Source organism: Haliotis cracherodii, unplaced genomic scaffold (assembly GCF_022045235.1).
Source record: "Haliotis cracherodii isolate W230 unplaced genomic scaffold, xgHalCrac1.p SCAF_22, whole genome shotgun sequence".
Classification (NCBI taxonomy): Eukaryota; Metazoa; Mollusca; class Gastropoda; order Lepetellida; family Haliotidae; genus Haliotis; species Haliotis cracherodii.
In genome coordinates, this window is record NW_027266278.1 from 5,980,203 (window position 1) to 6,006,067 (window position 25,865).

The 25,865-nt window shown below is 42.7% G+C and overlaps 1 protein-coding gene across 1 annotated transcript in view; it reads right to left on the reverse strand.

Moving 5' to 3' along the window:
- LOC139471162 (uncharacterized) overlaps window positions 1–25,865 on the reverse strand; it is a 132,130-nt gene that overhangs the window by 5,435 nt on the left and 100,830 nt on the right. Inside the window, exons 108-136 of the mRNA XM_071253435.1 lie at window positions 24,865–24,958; window positions 24,518–24,638; window positions 24,180–24,325; window positions 23,875–24,008; window positions 23,291–23,566; window positions 22,812–23,075; window positions 22,384–22,532; window positions 22,118–22,259; window positions 20,520–20,623; window positions 18,956–19,159; window positions 18,695–18,869; window positions 18,120–18,385; window positions 17,757–17,912; window positions 16,443–16,662; window positions 15,908–16,062; window positions 14,815–15,135; window positions 13,930–14,098; window positions 13,234–13,436; window positions 12,631–12,817; window positions 10,225–10,395; window positions 8,258–8,662; window positions 7,622–7,921; window positions 7,251–7,342; window positions 5,771–5,945; window positions 4,976–5,090; window positions 4,396–4,600; window positions 3,209–3,382; window positions 2,567–2,780; window positions 59–371 (exon numbers count right to left, since the gene is read on the reverse strand). Coding sequence (XP_071109536.1) covers window positions 59–371; window positions 2,567–2,780; window positions 3,209–3,382; window positions 4,396–4,600; window positions 4,976–5,090; window positions 5,771–5,945; window positions 7,251–7,342; window positions 7,622–7,921; window positions 8,258–8,662; window positions 10,225–10,395; window positions 12,631–12,817; window positions 13,234–13,436; window positions 13,930–14,098; window positions 14,815–15,135; window positions 15,908–16,062; window positions 16,443–16,662; window positions 17,757–17,912; window positions 18,120–18,385; window positions 18,695–18,869; window positions 18,956–19,159; window positions 20,520–20,623; window positions 22,118–22,259; window positions 22,384–22,532; window positions 22,812–23,075; window positions 23,291–23,566; window positions 23,875–24,008; window positions 24,180–24,325; window positions 24,518–24,638; window positions 24,865–24,958 — 5,650 coding nt within the window. The remainder of the gene's footprint in view (window positions 1–58; window positions 372–2,566; window positions 2,781–3,208; window positions 3,383–4,395; window positions 4,601–4,975; window positions 5,091–5,770; window positions 5,946–7,250; window positions 7,343–7,621; window positions 7,922–8,257; window positions 8,663–10,224; window positions 10,396–12,630; window positions 12,818–13,233; window positions 13,437–13,929; window positions 14,099–14,814; window positions 15,136–15,907; window positions 16,063–16,442; window positions 16,663–17,756; window positions 17,913–18,119; window positions 18,386–18,694; window positions 18,870–18,955; window positions 19,160–20,519; window positions 20,624–22,117; window positions 22,260–22,383; window positions 22,533–22,811; window positions 23,076–23,290; window positions 23,567–23,874; window positions 24,009–24,179; window positions 24,326–24,517; window positions 24,639–24,864; window positions 24,959–25,865) is intronic.

A 25,865-nucleotide genomic window follows, 5' to 3' on the forward strand; every position in this document is an offset into this window, starting at 1 on the left:
ACAGGTGATTGACGTACCCATTGGTTGACGTAGCCATGCGGACATGCGCAGTACCTACCCTCGTTTGAGCATGCAGAGATACCAAGCTAGCAAGGATAAGATGATTATCAATATCCCCGCCAACACAATCAGACCGATCATCCATGCTTGCAACCCATCACAGTTGGGATTATCTTTTGCACATGCGCAGTAGTATCTGTTGACGTCGTTGTAGCAGACGTACGGCCAGGAACATGGAGAGCTGCTGCACTCGTTGACGTCATCCTCGCAATGAATGCCGGTCCAGCCAGGTGCGCACGCACACTCATAGTACAGGTCAAAACCTTCAGCACGGCGGTAGTTGGTGCAGTTGTACACGCTTTCATTCTTGCCTGGAATTATATATGTGGAGGTATAACGTGAATTAGATGTGTGACATATAAGGATTTTGTGGAGATTGTATGACAAAGAGCTAATCATTCTGCGATTCTTACAGCGACCTTATCGAGTTATTCGTGTCCAGGAATATGTTAAACTGGAAGCCTTATCGATTTTAAAAATGTTAAAGTTATTGCTTTCTTTCTCTGTGTCCAAACAGCTGTGAATTATATATGTCAATTGTTAATCGAACCGAGAAAAAAATGAATCCTAGTTTGTTTGTTTTCAAATTCATGAAAGGGAAGATGTTTGTCATGAAAACTTTTCATACGTCGCGAATGACTTCAATAAAGAATAATTAAATTTTCGTTGTGTTCATGGAAATTCCTGCATTCTGATTAGCTGAATTGGTCAAGTGTTATTGCATTCATTTCCCAATGAATGTAAAAAATTAAGCCACGCCCATCGCTGCGCACTACTTTTATTACTGCGGAATGTCGGGGAATCCCAATATTACAGTCGAGGGAATTCCCTTTCTGCTCACGTGTATCGTCATTCACAGGACATTTAGCGACTTTCATGCATATTCATTGTCCAATCTACCCTTTGAAACCGAAGGCCGAGAATGAATGAAACAGCAAACGTGCAGGCTCGCTCGCCAGTTTTTTTTCCCGCTCGCCTCGGTTCAACTTTCATGTCTTCGCGTTTCATTTCTAACTAGCATTTTTTCCAACTGTTTTACCGTAATCAGAGAAGTAATGTTTGAATCACGCAGTAAATGACCATGTTATTTGAAACAGCCGCCTTCTCTCGGACATATTTCTTCCGGTTCGTTACAGTCTGACTGTTGCAAGTCTTTTCGCCTCTTGCCTTAATTGACAGGTCAAATGAACATTGTTTTAATCCCACTCTCCGTTGATTGGCTACTGACTGTGTAGGCGCGTCAAGTTATGTGCATAAATTAAACGATCACCTGATTCATGTCACGCCACTGTATGTATTCCTACACCTGTAATGTTCATCAATGCCGTCATTTTTGTCTGTTTTGATATATGCAACTGTTTGGGGTTAAACTATTGTAGATAAAACATGTTTTACGTTGTCGAATTTAATTATACGCGGATTCATACAGTTTGCAATCGGTTTTTCGATTCATACCTCAATGAACCGAAAAAGATATACAGTCAATCCTTAATTCTATTGCCAATGTGACGTTAAATATTAACTTACTCACTCAATGAATATTCCCGGCTTCAAATCCTTGAAAAGGTTTCCTTCAACCAGTATGATTGTAGGACATATACAATCCGTGTTTTTAACTGTGACTTTGTAGGTAATTCTTTTCTTGTTGGTATTCAACTTAGTGTTCTGATATATACTACTCCAAAGAAGTTAAAGAACACCCTATTCTTTCATATCTGTCACTTGTTTTGTGCAGTATAGATTAGAAACATCCGCTCCAGAGATGGAACAAGAGAAAGAAAACATTTTCGGCTCCTAGGAATTGACAAGTCTCGTCTTAAACCGGAACGTCAGTTTAATTTCATCATCAATACTTAGCAGGTTTTCATACAATGTGTTCGTCCATCATCCATGCATACAAATGACCGTTTTGAAATGTAGTTGCCATTGTTAATCGAATCGAGCCAAGGCCTGATCCCAATGACGTGGAAACCAGCGAGTGCTCTGACCAATGAGCGCTCAGATTACATCGACCAATCAGCACTATTTCTCGTGCAACATGTGCTACAGCATTGGAGGCATCTAGTCTACACATTGGTGTAATATGTAGCAATGGTAAGGTTCGCACACGGTTCATGCAGGTTCGGAGCTGGACTAATTTGACTTCCATGAGTCGTTCACAGTATTCCGGGGTGATGGAGGAGCGTAGTGTGGCAAACACGTGAAATATTGACGATGGCCTAATTTCAGTTATAGCAACAATTTTCTGGGTCAGATCATAATGGGTATATCTTTCCAGTAAATGTTTGGTCCTGTATATTATAATATAGGCTACAGTAAGTTTTCACTGATGTGTATTTTCGTAGGACGATTGCATGTGTGATGATTCGAACTTGGCTTTTGGCGTGACGAGCCAGCGCTTTAACCATTAGGCTTCCAGCACACACACACACGCACGCACGCACGCACTCACGCACGCACGCACGCATGCACACACACACACACATATATATATATCATGGCTTACTTTTACATGTTCCTCCATTCGCGCATGGCCTCTCCATAACAGTTGGTTTGATAGTGATGACATCCGAGTATACCCCTGCATGGTCCTGTGCGTATACACGGACCTCATCGTAACCATGGTAACCAGGGTCAGGTTGGTACTGAAAGGTCCTGTAGACCCAGTTGAGGGAGTCAGGAGGATGGGGGAGGTTGAGCCTGTCACAGGGGATGCCGCTCTGAAATCCATACAATATACGCTGGTGTTTGGACCATTACAATAGAAGAAATGGGGATGTACGTCTGTTTTAAGTTTATTGTACTTATACAGCGACGTACATGTGTGTGTGGCTGCTTCTACTGGCCCGGACTAATGCCGGTTTTATAGTGCTTGTCCACTGAGATACCATGCCGCAGACAGACAGTTTACTGACTCCGAGCCGACCAGTCCTTGTTTTAATACCGAATGCCTTCTTTATATGTCATTTGGTATGATGCGGTCGTTGACAGAAACACCGATCCTCCGCTCTCCGGACGCACGCTCTGGACCACAGAGGCGGTCACATCACACGAGGACACTGTTTCAAATTTACGCCCTGAACAGGACGGGTCATTTTTAAATGAATACATGTTATAAATTCCCGAATGCAATGCGACTCTGACTGACCGTATTGTATGAGCAGGGTACCACGGTGTTCACGTCGCCGACGGTGAGATTCCCGCTTGATGGCTGAGTGTAGTAGATGGTCATGTTGTCGCCGACGTCAACGTCGTACGCTCCAAACTCCCATCTGTATGTTGTAGGGTTGCTGTCATTTAATCGTACCTCCTCCAGCAGAATCTGGAAAAGCAAATTACTCTGTCATAAACAGAGCCTTTCTATATTAGCGCCTTGTCTTGGTGACGATGTGTCCGGTCTTCGCACCAAGCTGAAGTCCATAGCTATAACCTTATTATTTACTTGTATACTTGACCCGTGAAGATCCGGGGTAGAATAGGTCTTCAGCAACCTATGCGACTATGCTTGTCGTAATAGGCGTCTAACGGGATCGGGTAGTCAGGCTCTCTGACTTGGTTGATGCATGTCATTATATCCCAATTGTGTGGTTCGATGCCCATAATGTCAAACACTGGATTGTCTAGTCCAGACTCGATTATTTACAGACCGCCGTCATGTAGCTGGAATATTGCAGAGTGCGGCGTTAAACAACCAACAAACACACATGTATACTTGTATAAGCCATAATGCTTGCCAATGACCCAACCATGTCCATCCCTAAAGAGGAATTTAGGGCTCTGACCATAGACAGTTCTAGAAAGCATTCAAACAGCCCACCACCTGTGCCCCGAGTTACTCTACACTAACCAATGGTAAGACACATTTATACCCCAACATGGGGACAGTGTTGGAAGGTGGTAGCCAGACAACAGTCCTTTAAACACGCCGAATGTACAACCCGCTCAGAATATGTGAAATGGATATTGCGACCAAGGTTAAAACCTTATTTGACAATGTGAGGTGTTTGCATGTGGTCTCCTTACACAAAATGTTGCTCATTGGTTGCTTCCCTTGATAAAGACAGCTTGCGGCAGCTCTACGTAACACTATCTAGTGAGTGATAGTTGTACGCCGCTTTTATCAATCAATATTCCAGCAATATCACGGCGGGAGACTTCAGATATGGGCTTCACACATTGTATCCATACGGAGAATCGAACCTGGGCCGTCGACGTGACAAGCAAACGTACCGGTAACTGACATAAAATGAGCATTTTACCATCGCCGAATTCACGGTAAGAACATGGGCCCTGTGTAGACGTAGAGAGAGAGCAACATATTGATATGTCGCCTACCAGGACTGGATGGGCCGGATCTGCGTGAAGGAAGCTGACTCCATCACTGAAGATGAAGGCGCTGGGGGCGTCGTTGACGGAGGTGATGATGATGCTGATGTTTACTGCCGTTTCAGCCGGTGGTATCTCAGCTTGAGGCACCTCATAAAGAATTACCGGGACCTCTACTGATCCGTAGTAGTTGGTAGCAGGTGTATAGGTCATCCTGAAATATATCATCTCGATTATCTGACGATTCCCCTGTGGGTAAAAAGCCATATAGCGGTGACAATTACATGAATGGATCACTGAAAATCAGAGATGACACCAGGTGTTCGGGAAAAGGGTAAGCATGTCCTTCCAAACCGGTTGCCCCGCTGTTGCACAGACACACATATTTGTGTCAGAAAGGTGTCATGTTTTCCTTTGATATGTTTGGAAAATGCAAGATATTGATTGACGCAGACGTTCATAGACCAGAGTATAACACGTTGGTTTCCAAACATATCATAGAGCCAGCCCAAATCCTCAGAACACGACTTTTCTCATACTACACACCAACATATATACAACTGTACAGCTGTCTGAAGTAGCCACTCACAATCCATCCTCTGACAGCGTCAGTTCTAAATCAGCCACAACGAAGTTGTCACTCATCTTGTACTTGACCACGTCTCCATTGGCGTCTGTGGATGCCATCTGGTATATCAATGTACCTGGAACATGAACGAGTGATGTAAGTTGGACACTGTCTGTACTCTAGTGAGTGGGTTGGCCTTAACGCTTCTTCAATATTCCACTAGAAAGGCATGGCTGAATGATGGAGGAGAAGAGTCATAAGTGATTCATGTCTTACTTTGGTGACGTAAATGTGTACAGAGACTTGTGATGCCCAATACCATGAGCTGACCTGTTCCCGTCAAGCTAAAATACACATACCCTGATCTCTTACATGACAAGATTGACAAGCTAAGAGACACATACCCTGATGTCCTTGCATGACAAGTGAGACAAGCTATGAGACAATTTCTGGTTCTCCTGTATGACAAGACAGACTAGCTAAGAGACACATACACTGGTCCTCCTGTGAGACAAGATAGACTAGATAAGAGACACATACCCTGATCTTCCTGCATGACAGGAGAGACAAGCTAAGAGACACATACCCTGGTCTTCCTGTAGGATAAGAGAGACAAGCTAAGAGACACATACCCTTATCTTCCTGCATGACAGGAGAGACAAGCTAAGAGACACATACCCTGGTATTCCTGCATGACAGGAGAGACAAGCTAAGAGACACATACCCTGGTCTTCCTGCATGACAGGAGAGACAAGCTAAGAGACACCTACCCTGGTCTTCCTGCATGACAGGAGAGACAAGCTAAGAGACACATACCCTGGTCTTCCAGCATGACAAGAGACGTAGTGCTGGTGAGCTGAGGAGGTGAATTTGGTATCTCTGTCAGAGCTGAAGTCAGTAGGAACTGGGTCGGGTGTGTGAAGTACGTGTCAGACATTGATCGCCGACGTCTGGAACTGCTGCTGTCTGGTGTCGACCTTGTGTTACAAACCTAAACAGAACACGATAGACACAATCACCACATATAATGACTAATATGCAAAGATTATACAACTGTGAACAAAGAAGGGTCTTTAGCATGTCCATTACATGTTGAAGACAGAACTATCATATGTGTTGGAAATGATAAACCTTCACAGCGGCCTGTAAATGCATACTGTGTTAAAAATACTGCATAATTTAGCGGAAGATGATTGGATCTCAATAATTTTCATACTAACACAACTAGATACAGGTAAAAGTTTGATGTGTTTCATTTATGATACTTAAACTTTTGGTAAGCTTATAATACACATTTTATATCCATTCTGCTATTTCCTTCGTTCAGTATGTTAAAGGGGCGATCGGATACTCTAGTCGCTCGAAATGCATGTTCAAACGTGTGGCCAAAGTAAACAAAGTAAACAGAGTACACCTGCCTTAACAAACTACACTTGTCTAAACAAAGTCCACCTGCCTTAACAAACTACACCTGTCTAAACAAAGTACACCTGTCTAAACAAACTACACTTGTCCAAATAAACTACATCTATCTCAACAAAGAACACCTGTCTCAACAAAGCACACTTGTCTGAGCAAAGTACACCTGTCTAAACAAACTACACCTGTTTAAACAAAGTACACCTTTGTAAACAAAGTAAACAAAGTACACCTGCCTTGACAAACTATACCTGTCTAAACAAAGTACACCTGCCTTAACAAAGTACACTTGTCTAAACAAAGTACACCTGTCTCAACAAACTACACTTGTCCAAATAAACTACACCTATCTCAACAAAGAACACCTGTCTCAACAAAGCACACTTGTCTGAGCAAAGTACACCTGTCTAAACAAACTACACTTGTCTTAACAAAGTACACCTGTTTAAACAAAGAACACCTGTTTAAACAAAGTACACCTATCTCAACAAAGTACACCTGTCTCAACAAAGTACACCTGTCTCAACAAAGTACACCTGTCTAAACAAAGTACACTTGTCTAAACAAACAACACCTGTCTAAACAAAGTACACCTGTCTAAATAAACAATACTTGTCTAAACAATCTACACCTGTCTTAACAAACTACACCTGTGGAGTGAGTGAGTGAGTGAGTGATTGAGTTTGTTTTTACGCCGCTTTCACCAATATTCTAGCAATACCAGAAATGGGCTTCACACATTGTACCCATCTCCAGAATAAAACCTTGGTCTTTGGCGTGACAAACGAATGCTATAACCACTAGGCTACCCGACCGCCCCCTACATCTGTGGAACCCTACCATATCAGGGTTCATCATAAGACATCATGTCACTCACTTTGACCATGACCTGAGAGGTCACAGGGTCTCTGACCTCCGTGTCTGTTTCATGGTGACAGGTCTTGTTGCTCTGTTGCCACTGTCGGGCATCTGCATCATACAAAACATCACTGACCAGAGACTCTCTTTAACAATTTATTTCACGCTGTCTTTCAGTTGTATTTAATGCTGAATTTTTATAAAAGGCTTTTACATATTTTAACGATCTGCCCGATGGTCATCCCACTGTGTGACTGAACGTTGTTTTACTCCACTGTGTACAGTATAACAGATCTATCACGACCTCAGTTAGTTATACAGTGTATCCCTGTCAATCGAGATGGCCCCTATAGAGTCCCATTATCCGTATTAACAAATGTTAGGCCGTACCAGTATTCCAGTGAAGCAGCATCAAGGTTGTGTTGGTGACCGTGGGGTCATAGGTGAAGGTTACCTTCACCGGCCCTGGCATTGGAAGATTACCAACACTAGTGAGAGAGAATGAGAGGTCTGTTTCCTGATAGTTGAGCCTCTTTCTGAGGATTCTGTCGGTGAAGGCATCTTCTGTGGTTGATGTAGACGGGTCGGTGATGTATGGGACAAACTCAACCGAGGCGTCAGACTTGTATTCTGTCTCAAGGTCAAGCTTCGTGAGCTGAGTGACCACAATGCTCTGACCGACTTGTAGCCCTGGATAACAGACAAGGCAATACCTTGATGAGATGATGAAACACGCGAACATACATTGTACAACAATGTATGTTGAATCAAGTGTCAAACAGCAAGATTCAACTGTGGTCTGTAAACAATCGGGCCTATTAGGCAAACCAAACACATCAATCATATTTTAAGTCGGCCCTGACAAGAAGCACCAGGCAGGGGAACCTATTCTGTCCCTATTGTTTCTTAAGAGAAAATCATTGGTTAATATTGACCTATTCCATCAATTTTTCAATGTCTGATAAAGAGTCAGTGAGAATGTTTCTACGTAGCTCTGGTCATTATCACGTTATTTTGTACACTAACCATCTGGCGTTGATACCGTTACTGCTGAAACGTCCCTCTTTCTCCTCGCACCACCCCCAACATCTACATTAACGGCAGAACCATCAGACGACGTCGCCATCGTGGACATGTCTGTCTCTACTACGGTGGAGCCTAGCAACTTGGTCGTGCACAGCTGGGCCTCATTACACATCTTCATGAAGATGAACATCTCTGTGCCTGGAGCCATGGTGAAGGCTGACTTGTCCGTGGTGCCGGGTACCGAGGCATTGTACCCTGGCTTGTACTGACTCAGCATGTAGATATTGCGGCCATTTAGTTTAAGGTATCCATCTGCCACTGTAACCGTCCCCGACGTGTTGTAGCCGACCCACGTGCAGGGGAAGATGTCACTGATGCTGGCCTCGGAACTCCCCACACAGAAATCTGAAATGAAGCATATATATCTTTCAGGTTTCTGTATATTTCATCTTGAGTGAGTGAGTGAGGTGCTCCACATTTAGCAGTACTCCAACTATATCACGGCAATGGACACAAAGAATGAGCTCCGCACAGAGTGCCTATATTGGATTGAAAACTACGGTAAAGTGACCAGCGAAGGCTCTCACCACAGACCACTTGTGATGGTGAAACGATAAAAGAAAAAAATAAGATATGAGTTTATATATTATCGACAAGAGTTGTCTTGAAGTAATTCATGCTCTTAAGATTTCAATGTTGTTAATGATCAAATGATCTTTAAGAGTGAGTGAGTGACCCTGAGAAACCTAGAAACATAATCGGGGCGAAAGGGGATTCAGAGGGACGCAACTCTGCACAGCGAATTGCGTCGCCTTAGACGACTGGGTCACCCGTGTCCACTAAAATTCTCTTTTATCCAAAGTCAGTCAATAATAATACATAAAAATGATTTCCTGCAAATTTACAATGCATGTATATGGTAGAGTGAGTGAGTGAGTATGGCTTTAGGCCGCTTTTAGTAATATTCCAGCAATGTCACGGCGGGGGACACCAGAAATGGGCTTCACACATTGTACCCAGGTCGGTAATTGAACCTCTTCGGCGTGACGAGCGAACGCCGCCCCTATATATGGTAGAGCCAGGGTATATTTTGAGAACACCTGGTGTCATCACCTTAATTCTTACAAGAAAAGTATCAACTGGTATCGAAAATGCTATTGATCATGACGTAAGACCTTGATGTATTTAGAAACAAGCTTCGTAGCATCCCATAAAGGTGTACTTGTAATTAGTTCAAAACATTCGATTTTATTACAATCTGATTAAAATCAGATCTTAGTTATCGCCGCCGCTACACCAAGATCTGGGGACTGAACAAATCTGAATCAAAATTCTGGAATGTCTGTTCTATGTCCGAGATTGTCTGGCAGTACTCTCACGGAGCTATGGCAAGTCCCTTTTCCGTTTTAAATGTTTATCTATTGAAGCGAGAGATAGATGATGTCTAACATTCGGAATCAGTGGTCACTGCAGTTCTGAATGTCCCGCGTTGAGCAGCTATTCGAGGTTGAATGACTAAAAACACATTCGGAGTCTCTGATTGGTCGGACAAAAGGTCGATCGGACATGACATGTAACGGGATGTTCACAGATCTATGCTGCGCCGTTGCGAGCACTACGATCTGATTTAAATGAGATTGATCTTATGACATAAGTTTCGGGACCTGTCGACGCCAAGATCTCACAAACTCTGCACAGGAGTGTACAAACTTTCTCATCAGTGAAACTGAGCATGATTCCATCACTATAACATGCATGTTATCTTTTTGTTCAGATCGACATTTCTGAAACAAGGGCAGAGATGTAAAAAAAAATGAAGCTTAATGTTTATAATGCAAAAAGCAGATCTATGAGCTTATTTGCCTCTTGAACTGAGCGGTAGAAAGGTTCGCTCAGGATTCACCTGGAGCAAACTTTCTGATTTTTTATGATATTGCTCGTTCATTATACATGATATTATAATTTACCATATCGCCTGACACTCTCATCTGCAGACACCGTCCAGGAAGCACCCACGGTGTTTTTGTCTTTGGTTTTCATGGAGTTTGGCGGCACCACTTTCTCTCCAAGGGATTCAGCACCCACTATTGTCGTGTTGACATCATCAACAAGTGGAGGCTCAAGCAGAACGGTCACACCTAAGTCACACATTTCACTTTATTGATTAATTCATTCAGGGTGGAATTCAGGTTCTTAAAAAAAATATTGACAAAACACTAATTGAGAAATGTCACAAGTTCAAAGGTAGCAATTATTCTACTGCAGACATGTCTCTTGAAACAGAGTAATACTCTACTGTTTGGTGTAATAAGGTACGTACCACGGGAAAAAATGTTATAATTTATCGCTTTGTGTATTAAGGTACGCACCTCTAGAAAAATAGTAACACTCTACTGTGTGATGTATTAAGGTACACCTCTGGAACAAGAGTAACTGTCTAGTGTTTGATGTATTAAGTGACGCACCTCTTGAAAAAGAACACTCTACTGTGTGATGTATTAAGGTACGCACCTCTGGAACAAGAGTAACTCTCTAGTGTTTGATGTATTAAGGTACGCACCTCTAGAAAAATAGTAACACTCTACTGTGTGATGTATTAAGGTACGCACCTCTAGAACAAGAGTAACTCTCTAGTGTTTGATGTATTAACGTACGCCCCTCTAGAACAAGAGTAACTCTCTACTGTGTGATGTATTAAGGTACGCCCCTCTGGAACAAGAGTAACTCTCTAGTGTTTGATGTATTAAGGTACGCCCCTCTAGAACAAGAGTAACTCCCTAGTGTTTGATGTATTAAGGTACGGTCCTCTAGAACAAGAGTAACTCTCTAGTGTTTGATGTATTAAGGTACGCCCCTCTAGAACAAGAGTAACTCTCTAGTGTTTGATGTATTAAGGTACGCACCTCTAGAACAAGAGTAACTCTCTAGTGTGTGATGTATTAAGGTACGCCCCTCTGGAACAAGAGTAACTCTCTAGTGTTTGATGTATTAAGGTACGCCCCTATAGAACAAGAGTAACTCTCTAGTGTTTGATGTATTAAGGTACGCCCCTCTAGAACAAGAGTAACTCTCTAGTGTTTGATGTATTAAGGTACGCCCCTCTGGAACAAGAGTAACTCTCTAGTGTTTGATGTATTAAGGTACGCCCCTCTAGAACAAGAGTAACTCTCTAGTGTTTGATGTATTAAGATACGCCCCTCTAGAACAAGAGTAACTCTCTAGTGTTTGATGTATTAAGGTACGCCCCTCTGGAACAAGAGTAACTCTCTAGTGTTTGATGTATTAAGGTACGCCCCTCTAGAACAAGAGTAACTCTCTAGTGTTTGATGTATTAAGATACGCCCCTCTAGAACAAGAGTAACTCTCTACTGTGTGATGTATTAAGGTACGCCCCTCTAGAACAAGGGTAACTCTCTAGTGTTTGATGTATTAAAATACGCCCCTCTAGAACAAGAGTAACTCTCTACTGTGTGATGTATTAAGGTACGGTCCTCTAGAACAAGAGTAACTCTCTAGTGTTTGATGTATTAAAATACGCCCCTCTAGAACAAGAGTAACTCTCTACTGTGTGATGTATTAAGGTACGCCCCTCTAGAACAAGAGTAACTCTCTACTGTGTGATGTATTAAGATACGCCCCTCTAGAACAAGAGTAACTCTCTAGTGTTTGATGTATTAAGATACGCCCCTCTAGAACAAGAGTAACTCTCTAGTGTTTGATGTATTAAGGTACGCCCCTCTAGAACAAGAGTAACTCTCTAGTGTTTGATGTATTAAGGTACGCACCTCTAGAACAAGAGTAACTCTCTAGTGTTTGATGTATTAAGGTACGCCCCTCTAGAACAAGAGTAACTCTCTAGTGTTTGATGTATTAAGATACGCCCCTCTAGAACAAGAGTAACTCTCTACTGTGTGATGTATTAAGGTACGCCCCTCTAGAACAAGAGTAACTCTCTAGTGTTTGATGTATTAAGATACGCCCCTCTAGAACAAGAGTAACACTCTAGTGTTTGATGTATTAAGATACGCCCCTCTAGAACAAGAGTAACTCTCTAGTGTTTGATGTATTAAGATACGCCCCTCTAGAACAAGAGTAACTCTCTACTGTGTGATGTATTAAGGTACGCCCCTCTAGAACAAGAGTAACTCTCTAGTGTTTGATGTATTAAGATACGCCCCTCTGGAACAAGAGTAACTCTCTAGTGTTTGATGTATTAAGGTACGCCCCTCTAGAACAATAGTAACTCTCTAGTGTTTGATGTATTAAGGTACGCACCTCTAGAACAAGAGTAACTCTCTAGTGTTTGATGTATTAAGGTACGCCCGTCTGGAACAAGAGTAACTCTCTCGTGTTAGATGTATTAAGGTACGCACCTCTGGGATCAGCGTATGTTGTGACCAGTCCACCCCCGTTGGTACATCTGACGGTCACGTAGTATGTCGTGTTATGTTCCAGGAGGCCCTCAAGTCCGGAGTTCATCGATCCAGGATACTCCCCAGTTGCTACAAATGTCTGCAACTCCTCTCCTCCTGGCGCTGTGCCTATCGCCCACTCGTAGTTCTGTAATGTCATACATGTATTCTTGTAGCTTGATATTTACCCAGTTTATATAAAGTTGGTTACATGTTAAATAACCTTCACTAGGTATCTTTGCAATTGGCCTCAAAGTCGACGATTCAGCAGCAGAGTGAGTGTGGTGTTCCGCTGCATTTGGGTAATACCAGTAGTCCAGCGATATCATGGTGGGGAAAAATGCGTCACCCACGTATGGGGATCGAACCCAGGTGTATGTTGTGACAAATCAGCGCTTTGGCCACGGGGCTACTCCATTTTACCTTTAACATATTTGATCACCAACAAGTTGGATACATTATTAAACGGACCCGATAAAGCATTGAAACACTTCTGGCAGGCACACCTTTCCTTTTCAACATTTAACCATGTATATATTTTTACACACAGAAGCCTCGCGTTACCATAATTTCACTCTCGTTGTCATTGCACTTCCATATCGCCTTGATGGTGTCGTTGGATCCCTGGTAGGTCACAGGGGTGAAGTTGCCCTGGGTGACGTCGATGTAGAGCATGACGTCGGTGTCAAACAGTGGTGGTGACGTGTCGATGTTGAAGCCGTCAGATGACGATACGGCCTCTGTTCCAGACCCAAGGACAGCTTTCACTGAAACGTTGGCGATTAAATGAACATTTCCGTACGTCCATGTCATCAATATTGCCGGTATAATACAAGGCGAATCATGTCTTTGGTGTACGATGGCACGGACTTAACATGGTCACAATTAGAACTGACTGTTGCCAATTTGAGAGGATAACCACAGATTCTGTGGCAGAAGCTCCACAAGGAAGAAATACAATTTGATTATTCTCTCACCTGTAAGGTAGTACAACACAGGAACGACTTCTCCCTCCATAACTGTTGTTCTCTCACCTGTGAGGTAGTACAACACAGGGACTACTTCTCCCCCTACGACTAATTTTCTCTCACCTGTGAGGAAGTACAATACAGGGACTACTTCCCCCCACAACTGTTGTTCTCTCACCTGTGAGGTAGTACAATAGAGGGACTACTTCTCCCTCCACGACTGTTGTTCTCTCACCTGTGAGGTAGTACAATAGAGGGACTATTTCTCCCTCCACGACTGTTGTTCTCTCACCTGTGAGGTAGTGCAATACAGGGACTACTTCTCCCTCCACGACTGTTGTTTCTGTAAGGTTGAGGTCGTTGAGGGTGATCTTGACCTGGTCTGTTGATGAGCTGTCACAAGCTGGGTCACATGTGTACATGTCACAGGGGGTCAGGCAGGGGATACACGGAGTATATACCTAGCAACATACAGAGCACGTTTGAGTAAGATGACGTAACGTCACATGGTGTCAGACAGGGAACACACGAATTATGTACCTAGCAACACACAGAACACGTTAGAGTAAGATGACTTGACGTCACAGGGTGTCAGGCAGGGAACACACGAATTATGTACCTAGCAACACACAGAGCACGTTTGAGTAAGATGACTTAACGTCACAGGGTGTCAGGCAGGGAATACACGAAGTATGTACCTAGCAACACACAGAGCACGTTTGAGTAAGATGACTTAACGTCACAGGGTGTCAGGCAGGGAATACACGGAGTATGTACCTAGCAACACACAGAGCACGTTTGAGTAAGATGACTTAACGTCACATGGTGTCAGGCAGGGAATACACGAAGTATGTACACATAGAACACCTTAGAGAAAGATGAAGTAACGTCACACGGTGTCAGGCAGGGGATACACGGTGTATGTACCTAGCAACACGTCAATACAAGTCCTGGTCGGGTACAGCAATGGTCTCTACCGTCGTGCCTCCATCCGTGTAAAGTTACAATTACCCCATTTCAAACCTCATAGTTTCGTAAATAACTTTTCCAGTGAGTGTTGTTGAACTGAAATATTAGTTTTCACCAGATATTTCTAATTTCTTCGACATATTATATTCATCTGTGTACGATCCAGTCAACCTGTAGCTGTTATTTATCAACATGCGCCACATCTCACCTGCTGGTACGGCACTACATCAGAGAGACCGGAAGCTGACCCGATTCCTGCCTCATACCGAACAATGGCGTTGTTACCTCCTTGGAAAGGGTTGCCATAGCGACACAACTTCTCCTTGTCAGCGGGCACCACCAGGTCACGAAATGAAGCCGTAGCACTCCAAACTTGTAAGTGGCCTTCCGAATCTCGTTCAGTGTCAGGAATATAGTTCTTGTGATTCCAGACTCCCAGGAAGATTTTGGTGTCAAGAGAGAGACGCGGTATTCCACACTGCTCCGTCAGAAGATCCCCGTCCATGAAGACTGCCATGCACCAGGTAACCTACAACAATAGATTTAAACTTAAAGCATGTTTGTCATATGCCGTGTGTATGATGTTTTTAAACAATCTCACAACCAGAGAGATCATTAAATGCGATCAACTAATATATGATTAATTGGTATAGACATTCACGAACCTCCAGCATGTTGCCTTTTCTGATGGAAATGATGATTTGTGTTCTAGGGTCAGTTTATACTGTATTCTAGTCTAATGTTTGCCTAAATGATAATCAATGGTCCGTTTCCGTGTGTTTTCGCGGTTAACGTTAATGCGTCCCTGGGTACTGGTATTTCTCGCATTCTGATGTTACACGCGGTCATGGGGGCACGGGTGGCCCAGTCGCCAAAGGCGCCGCAATTCGCTGTGTGGTTGTTGGTTCAGTCCGATTATGTTCCTAGGTTTGTCAGCACCATACCCGTGCTCGTGGGTCTCACCGAAGTGATAAACGTCTACGACCTGCAACCCTTTCGGGCTTTCCTCCCACATTAAGCTGACACGTCGTGATATAACTGGAATACTGTTAAAAGTGGCATTAAACCCAAATCACTCACCACACGTGGTCGTACAGCTCATACAGACATACTGTTCATGGTAGTATTATCCTGTCTAAATGCCACACCTCGAACGTGGCCAGCATATATTTCTCCGACAGCCAATACCATTAGTTACATTGAACATGTTCAAAAGCTAACAGCAAGTTAAATTGAGGCAATAACAGAGATACTTGAGTACATTTGATGTTGGTATGGTGTCCAATTTATACGAAAATCACCTCTGATCCCCTTGCTTCGTCTCTCTGTGTCGTGAACTTGACAATGTACTGATGGTAATCTTTGGAGGGGTCTTGTACGAGATCTTTCACTGCTTCTACAGGTTCGTTGAGGTAGTCTCCGTAACCACACCATGACACCAACTTGGCTGCTGCACCTATACACAGTATGGAGGCATATCATCAGTACTGCTAAAGCCAACAATACCGGTACCATGTATGACATGTGATCTTCATATAACGTCATATCATCAGAAGAAAACAGGACTGTCATGTTAATGCATGATGATACTGGAATCAAACTTCACCTGTAGTCATGTAAGAATAAAAGAGGAATGTCATGTGTCTTGAGGACCACTTATTAATGTATGATGGTACTGGTCATAGACCTTCACCTTCACGGTCCATGACTGAAACTACAGTTGTAATCTGTAGCCTGTTCAGTTTATGTTGTCCATTTGCTTGAACATGGCCACTGTATAAAACTGCATTTCTCATTACAAACATATGCATGCAAACAGAAGCGAATTACACCAACCTCCAAATAATTGTACTCCACATGCCTTCCTTGGGTTAAGATTAGGATTCCCGATATCAGTCTTGCCAGTGATGGATCCTGTCTCTTGAAGCTTCTTCTTTTCCTCGTCCGTCAGCTTCTTCACCTCGTAGCCAGGGTCATCCCCATCCACAGATCTCTTGGTGATGTTCTTGTAGTACCTCTCCGCTTGCAGGTAAGAATCACAGTTGCACGTACAGGACTAGAAAAGAAGAGACACAGCATTGAAACAAACATAGGATGAGTATTAACAATTTCCAGGCAGGGCAGGGCAGGGCAGGGCAGGGCAGGGCAGGGCAGGGCGAGGTGTGGTGGGGTGGGGTGGGGTGGGGTGGGGTGGGGTCGGGTTGGTAAGAATCACAGTTGCACGTACAGGACTAGGAAAGAAGAGACACAGTATTGAAACAGACATAGGATGAGTATTAACAATTTCCAGGCAGGGCAGGGCAGGGCAGGGCAGGGCAGGGCAGGGCAGGGCAGGGCAGGGCAGGGCAGGGCAGGGCAGGGCAGGGCAGGGCAGGGCGAGGTGTGGTGGGGTGGGGTGGGGTGGGGTGGGGTGGGGTCGGGTTGGTAAGAATCACAGTTGCACGTACAGGACTAGGAAAGAAGAGACACAGTATTGAAACAGACATAGGATGAGTATTAACATTTTCCAGGGCGGGGCGGGGTGGGGTGGGTCGGTACAGGACCAAGAAAGAAGAGACACGGTATTGAAACATACATATGATGAGTATGGTTGACCAGGTTTGGTGTAACCTACTTAGAAGAATATTTCAGTTGTATCACGGCTTGTTGACTTCGTCAACTCCTAGACATTTTCATTTATCATATTGCTGAGGCCAACCAGCACAGTGTGACTAACCTAGAAACACAAACATGGAGACTTTGGGATTCGAACCCACGATCAATAGTTTCTGACACGTTCACGGGACACAAATTACCCTGTTACCCTTACCCCTAAAGATTATGAACATACCACCTAGGAAGACTGCGGGGTGGATAGGTGAATGATTCGATGAGTGAGTGAGTGATTGAGTGTATTCTTTCGGCTTTGAAGCATTTTGCTAGCTATGTTACAGACGGACAGACCAATACTTAGTTTCACTTCTTGTGTGAAGTCGAACCAAGATCTTTTGCATAACGAGTCAATGCTCTGACTACTTTCGTTATCTATTTTTTTAAAATAATTTTATTTACTTTCGTTATTGTTGGTACATTGACTATAATTGTGGAGACAATGCCGGCTACTTTATTGCATGGGTTAGGAAATCAGTTGATTAAAGAAAGGCTTCATACTGCATTAACAGGTTCCACTCTGCAACAGGCACAGACAGACTCGGTCCAGTCCGGTGTTGGTGTGTAGTCATAGTCCAGGATGTAGTCATCTGGGCCGTCCCAGAACAGGACACTGGTGACCGCCTGACCATCACCTGCTGAAGCTCGGATAGATAGCTGAAACACAAGGAGTCAGTGGGTGAGACATCACTAGTAATCTGGGACATGCAATGCGACATTATCTATGAGACAGTTTGTATCTTAATACCTTATACTCCCCGCCATTGACAAGGTCACAGTAAGTTTTGCATTTGCGCACAGATTGGAAAACTTAATTTGTGGGAATAGGCGACAAAAACTATTTGCCAGTTTGTATCCTAATACCTTATACTCCCCGCCATTCACAAGGTCCGCATCTCTGAAGTAGGTTCCAGAAAACATGGTGTCAGTCTTGGTGTCTCGGGACAGTTTGATGTCCACTTTGCCGGACTCGGGATGGACGTTGGCTGATCTGTAGGTCAAGGTCAAGCTACGGTTGTTGCTGTCGTAGTTCCGGTCTGACTCCAGGTACTTCCACTCCGAGTCATCAAATGTGACCTGTCTGACAGGACATGGAGATACGTCGGGCACAGGGTGGTGTAGGAATGTGCCTACAGACAGCAGAAAGTGAGTGATTAAAATGAAGTAGGTTCCAAGTATTTCTCTTTACTTGACAAACGGTTGGAGCAATTATGTGTCCGCTACATCGAAGTGAATAGATCGCATGAGTGAATGACCCCTGTGTTATACAACGGTCGGCAATAAGTACGACTATGGTGCCGTAGCTTGTAAATAATCGATACTGGAGTAGACAACCTTGTGTACAATGAGAAGTGCACTTACCATTCACCGTATCTGAAAACCCACACATTATTTCTGCACCTACGTATCTAAACCAAACCGTAATATATATGGGTTACCTGTGACGGTGTTGGCAGAGCCGCTCCAGCTGATGTCGTGAGTGAAGTCATGTCCGTCGATGACGAGGCCGGAGGAGGGGAGGGAACTGTCATACAGGACTGGTGGAGAGTCTAATGTCGACTTGAGACCAGCAAAGTTCTCCGCCACGAGACGAACAAAGTAGGGAGTGTTGCCCTTGGAAAGAAAACATGAACCTTTAATATCTAGAATGTGTTCGTACACGTGTCAAACTCTACATGGAATTCTTGTAAATCACCCACCTGCATAGTGATGTCCATGAATTTATAAGACGTGTAGTTGACATCAATCTCTATGGAATCTACGACAGTTTCTTCCGCCGAGTCTTTGTCACAGGAGGCTCTCTTCAGCAGGGCAGCGTGGTAGCAGCGGATCCCCGAGTCTTCATCACTGAAGTCTGTCCAGTAGGTCTGAAGACTCTCACTGCTCGCCGAGTTACTCAGTTGCTGCCGACATGTAACAGTACATTATACACCCCCCTATAATGTTGTTTGATTTTAGTCCTGTTGTTTCTATGATATATCCATTTCAGGATACGTTAACTGGTTTGTGCATACCTGGTGTCATTACTGTTTTTGGTGAATCATTCATAAAAGTGACAAACCTATTTCAATAATGATAAGAAATCTCGTCCATTGTAAGCTTACGACAACATCTTAAACATGTTTACTTTCCAATAGCCAACTCCCCCTTTCTTCTGATTTTGTGAAGGTTTTGATCGCCTTTATTTACGAAACAAAGTATGGTCATCTGAACTTTGTTTTAATTTTGAGACTTTTTTTAAAACAAGACTTCTAAAGTCACAGGCCATTTCTTTCATTTGATATGAAAGAAACGATAACATATTCCAGTTCAACAGTGAATGCAAACACATCACATGAGCCTCAAATATGTGTCTACGACTGGTCACGTTTCGCGTACTAAGATATTAACAACGCGTTGGTGCACTGCGTTGCAGACACACGTGACGTTGCTAACGAATAATTTGCATACTCGTGATTGCAAGGGGTCGGTATAGGGTTCTCAGTAGGAAGTGATAACTTGGAGACGATGACGTGCTGTATATACAAATTTACTTTACGCAGGTAGATATATACATACAAAAGACACCATATGCCAGGTCAGCACATAGTGGTCGTGGTTGTTGTCTTGGCGCCCCGGAGCACCCAGCCTAACCCTAGCTAGGCTAAACGTAAGACATCTCTCTCTCTCTCTCTCTCTCTCTCTCTCTCTCTCTCTGATCAATGCTTTCATCCAAGGTCAATTGACATTAAGTAAGTCATAAATAAATGTAAACAGTATTTCTTCAGTGACCTACTTCACATCTCGTTCAGGATCGCAGACAGTTGATGTACAATACAATGGGGATTAACGATTAGGATTAGCATCTTATGAATAACGGCAATTCGGTGTTTAAAGGCATATAGATGTCATGGCTCCAGGGTAATAAGCTTTTGGAATTAAATGTTCATTCAGACAATGGTTGTTGTAAGTCAGTCACTATGACAATATCATGGGAAATGTTTTTACTTCTACTGCTCAGCTGACCTGCTGGACATGATAACGAGACAACATTTATGAAGAAAGTAGTGTTCAAAGAAAATTAATTTAGCCATCCTGATATAACTGTGCCACTAAACATAGAGTGCACCACAAATCCACACACAGTGATAACTAGTGGGCTTTAACACCTTTATATCAAAGCAATCTTCAAGCCCTTTTAAGAACATGTAATGATACTACGGTTATTAGCATGCATGGCCTGAACAGAGAGTTGGATTTACGAAGTTGGCCCATGTCACGTACCAGGTCATAATAGGGCCCTGCTCTGATCCTGCCTTTGACTGGAGGTGTGACGTCTACCTGGAACATGTGACTAGTCACGTTGCACTCTCCGGCCTTGTCAGCACCTGGTGTATGGATCAAATTCCTAATTATGAAACGGTGCTGTCAGGGATATTGACGCATAAGCAATGATGAATGATACATATGTCAGTAGCATAGATACACATTTCAACTGCAGTTTGCATATCACCGTGTTTAAAATGTGAATTTAACATGTTTTTGTGTCTTGAGATGAGATTAAGAAAGGAAATTTATCAATAATGATGTGCAGTGATATTATAATGAACACAACACAGGTATGCTAATCGTACAGTTTCTCAGGGAAAATATATGCTCATGAAGACAAAACTTGATTAATTACTCAGTGAGCTAAAGATGTATCAGAATTATCAGCTCTTATATGTAAGTAATATCAGTGGCGGTATCAACAGTCATACATATATTTGAAGTACCGTATTAGACGTAATAAGCGCCCCGCTCTAATAAGCGCCCACCGCGATATTTGCTAATATATTGGCTAGTGAACAATCCCAATCAGCACCCCTTCCGATTGATCAATGTACACAAGACTTATGTATTCGACTTATGTGTTATATGCACCCTTAATTATGGGCAATTAATTTCTGGAAAAATATATCTGTCGTATGTCAACATTTCAGGCTGTCAGCATAAATGAAATTTACGATCTTTCAGCTCTGTTTTTTCCACTAAAATAATATTCTAATTAGAGCCCAATATTTCTAATTTTGAGAGCGCCTTGGGCGCTTATTACGTCGAATACGGTAAGTGTCAATGGCAGTAAATGTATTACTATTACTATTACTATTCCAAAATACCAAGTGCTGTCGTTGGCATTTTTGAACAGCAGTCGGCAAGTAGGGCTTTTAAGAATAATGGTGTACTAGAATTAGAGTTATCTGCACTTGTGCACATGGACATGGCATGCTTGATCATTCGAGGAGTTTCTGGAAGGAGAGGCTGTACCTTAATAGGAGCGACATGAGGGTGATTTGATGCATTTTCTACCTGGCTTCTTTCTCTACCTGCCTTACCTGGCATCTCCTTGCCAAATACTGTTTGGGTACAGAATGTCTGCCAGCTTCTAATACCTTTTTTTATTTAAAGAGAGGCTTTTTTCACGACCTTCAACAGTGACAAATTCGGAACATGGATAAATGAACTAATATTAATCTAGGGCTTGTTTCGTTTTGATTCTGCGACTTATTTGAACAAGTGCATTGACTTTTTTATTGTAAACAAGAAATTTGTGTGAAATTGGAATTATTGATTTTTTTATTGATCTAGTGTGGTCATACATGTATACTTGCTTCACAATTTTATTCTGTGCGAACTGGTATCTGGGTTAACCTCTGCGTTCCAATTTGGAAAACAGCTCGTAACACAACCTATCCCAAAAGACGTAAATATAGTTCCGGATATATCTCCCTTTAGCACGTCATTATTATGTGTCGTTACATATTACTATTTACGTCGTTAGCAGCTTTAGTGGTATAATATGGGGCTTTACACATAACATCTACCTTTTTGCTTCAACTTACCGACAACCCAAGCATAGTAGACACCATTCTGCTCAAGAGACAGATTTTCAAACTTCATGAATGTGTCCTTCCCGACATTTTGTAGGTCCACAATGTTGAAAATACCTTGTCGTTCATCGTCAGTGATGGAGCCTCTTTCAGTCTGAAAACATATCACCAACATAAGGCCTTTCGATGGAACTTAAATCTTAAATTACGCTGGCCACAGAAAAGGTTATAATAGATACGCATACGTAGAATTTTCTGGGAGGGTCATCTATACTCACGAACTGTCCGCATCTATAGTTGCCAGCCTCCGTGTTGTTGGACAGGCCCACGTAGTACATCATCATGCCGATCTTGGATCCGAACCCGTCCCAAGGTACATCTACGAAAGTGTTAGTATTGACAAATTCCTTCATGTCGATGAAACCAGCTGAAACACAAGGTGATGAGATGTGTTCAGGAAGTGGTGTTCACTATCATGGATCGATACATTATATATTGTCACACAGCAGCAGCAAACAGGAGACAAATGCTAGCAGATGGTACATCTCAAGGTGTCTTTGTTAGTCGTGTTTGTATACGTCCTGACTAAGATTTGACAGAGTGTTACAAGTAAGTACCATATGATACTCTTGCTGTGTAATATCTGAATTTTCTACATATATTAATCTACATATTTCTACAAGTCCTGGAAAAGTGAAGGTCTCACCGGAGACTCCTCCATCAAAGCCAACAGAGAAGCCATTGGACGTGACGTCAGTCCTAGACCCGGAGCGGCTGTGTGCTCTCACAGTGAAGTAATACATTGCCGTGATGGGGGTGAGGTCAAGGTCGTAAAAGGTCACAGTCTTGTTTAGGCCAACGTTGACAAACGGCACAACGTTGTCACGTGTTTTGGGGAAACGGCGGTCAGTTCCAACAGCAACCTCGTAGAAAGCGACTTCTTGGTTGGAAGATTTCTCTTTGTCCTCATCTACAACGAAAAGGTGAAAACGCCCTTTATTTCGAAAACACTAGCGAATACATTTGAATCTTTGAGCATACAGGTTTGTTTTTAATAATCTGAATGTTCTTTAATTCTTTTCATATTTTCTTCTTGAGTTCCTAGATGAGTTACAGGAAGACTATCCCTATCTCATCATTTGTATGGAGATATGGAAATATAATATTGCAAAAACATTATCTAACCAGCTTTTATTCCAGTTGACACGTCGTCAGCATTGCCATCACTACCAAACTTGTCCCAGTTGGCGCTGACTTTACTTTTCGTTCGGAGGAACACAAGGTCAAATCCCACGACATCTCCATCATTGACCTGTCCAGGCACCAGGGGGTCATCCTCGATGGTGATGCCGTTCGACCTGATGGTGTAGGTGTAGTCCATGGCGTTGGTCACCCGTAGGTACTGGTAGTAGCGTTCCATGTTCTGCATGCTCAGCTGGTCGTTGACGCCATTGGTTCTTCCTGGAATTGAAGAACAATTGATGAGATTCAGCTGTTGAACCAAGTAAAATATATTTTAGCATTGTGCATCTCCTATGTCCCAATCTGAAAATATCACAAGCATTAGAAAGGTATAGGCTCCACATTAGTTCCGTCAACAGAAAAGTTCACAAATGGAGAACAGATTTGTTTTTGTTTTTATAACTGAGTTCATGAATATAAGTGTGTTCAGTCCAATCATTGGCTATACGGTTCTGGAAATACATATGTACAAATGCCTCCAGTATCGAATACACGTGATCATTGTCAACTGCTGTCACAACGCCCACCTTCTGTATTGAAGTACTCCTGGACCCTCAGACCGTCAGCCCTTTGTATTGCCCACTCATACTTGACCACTGGACACGGGTCACCTGACACGTCCCACTTGGCCCCCATTCGGGACAGACTTGTCTGGAAATCACTGTAGAGAAACAAGGTCAACTACAAATTAGATACTGAATCATCTTTGCATATGAAGATGATGATATTACCTGACCCTGGGCGTTTTGTCAGTGTATCTGGTGGGTCTGAGTTGTTGATATCATGCTTTGAGACAGATATTCCTGAAGCTGTGTTCACAGACAATACTCACAGGTCTCCATCGTGACTGTCGCCATCCCAGATTCCAACATGAGTGAGCGGCTCCAAGCCCTGACTGAGGTAGGACATGTAGATACCGTTAGACGTGGATATTGTGCTGAGGCCAGCTCCATTGGTAGCTTTTACTGTCACAAATATCTGTAATTTGAAATTCATCATTGGATGTATTGTGTGTTCCTAGTAAATCAAAACTTAGCTTCTCCTGTGATGCTTATTATGGAAGTGATGGCCAGAATAACACATTACTGATCTTGTGGGCATGACACAAACTACATATACAACTCAGGGATATCTCTTTTGTCAAGAGTCAAGGGTCAAGAGTTATCTCACCTGTCTCACTCCCTTCAGTATCAGGCCCGTGACTGGCAGGTATCTCTTTGTGACGTCATCAGTCTCAAAGAACCCCCTTAGCTGTCCCCCTCCAGGTGAAGTGCCAACAGCTATCTCGTATCTGAAGAAGCCAAAACGTGGAAATGAGAAGCACAACAAAGCTTTATATAGGTAAAATTGAAGAGAAGATGCTACTCTTATACTTTGATATAGTCTGATTATACAGGAAGTGCTAAGATCTACATGTATCTGTGCAAAGTGGCTATCAGTTTACTTTATGCTTTCTCCCTGCATTACTGAAATACTGCGGGTTCAGAACATATTTAATGACTGTCATCATGACGTACTTGACAATCTCCGTCTCGTCATCAGTGAAGGTCTGCCAGGCCACGTTGACAGTGGACAGAGACTCCTGGCACACCGCGTCTATAGCCAGGCAGTCTGTGGACATACAGTTGTGAAGGATGTAGTAATGTAACACATAGTGTATAGGGTAGTAATGTAACACAGTGTAGGATGTTGTAATGTTACACATAGTGTAGGATGTTGTAATGTAACACATAGTGTAGGATGTAGTAATGTAACACATAGTGTAGGATGTAGTAATGTAACACATAGTGAAGGATGTAGTAATGTAACACAGTGTAGGATGTAGTGATGTAACACAGTGTAGGATGTAGTGATGTAACACATAGTGAAGGATGTAGTAATGTTACACATAGTGTACACGGTAGTAATGTAACACATAGTGTAGGATGTAGTAATGTAACACAGTGTAGGATGTAGTAATGTAACACAGTGTAGGATGTAGTAATGTAACACATAGTGTAGGATGTAGTGATGTAACACATAGTGTAGGATGTAGTAATGTAACACAGTGTAGGATGTAGTAATGTAACACAGTGTAGGATGTAGTGATGTAACACATAGTGAAGGATGTAGTAATGTAACACAGTGTAGGATGTAGTGATGTAACACATAGTGAAGGATGTAGTAATGTAACACATAGTGTAGGATGTAGTAATGTAACACAGTGTAGGATGTAGTAATGTAACACAGTGTAGGATGTAGTAATGTAACACATAGTGTAGGATGTAGTGATGTAACACATAGTGTAGGATGTAGTAATGTAACACAGTGTAGGATGTAGTAATGTAACACAGTGTAGGATGTAGTGATGTAACACATAGTGAAGGATGTAGTAATGTTACACATTGTGTAGGATGAAGTCATGTAACACATAGTGAAGGATGTAGTAATGTAACACATAGTGTAGGATGTAGCAATGTAACACATAGTGAAGGATGTAGTAATGTAACACATAGTGTACACGGTAGTAATGTAACAC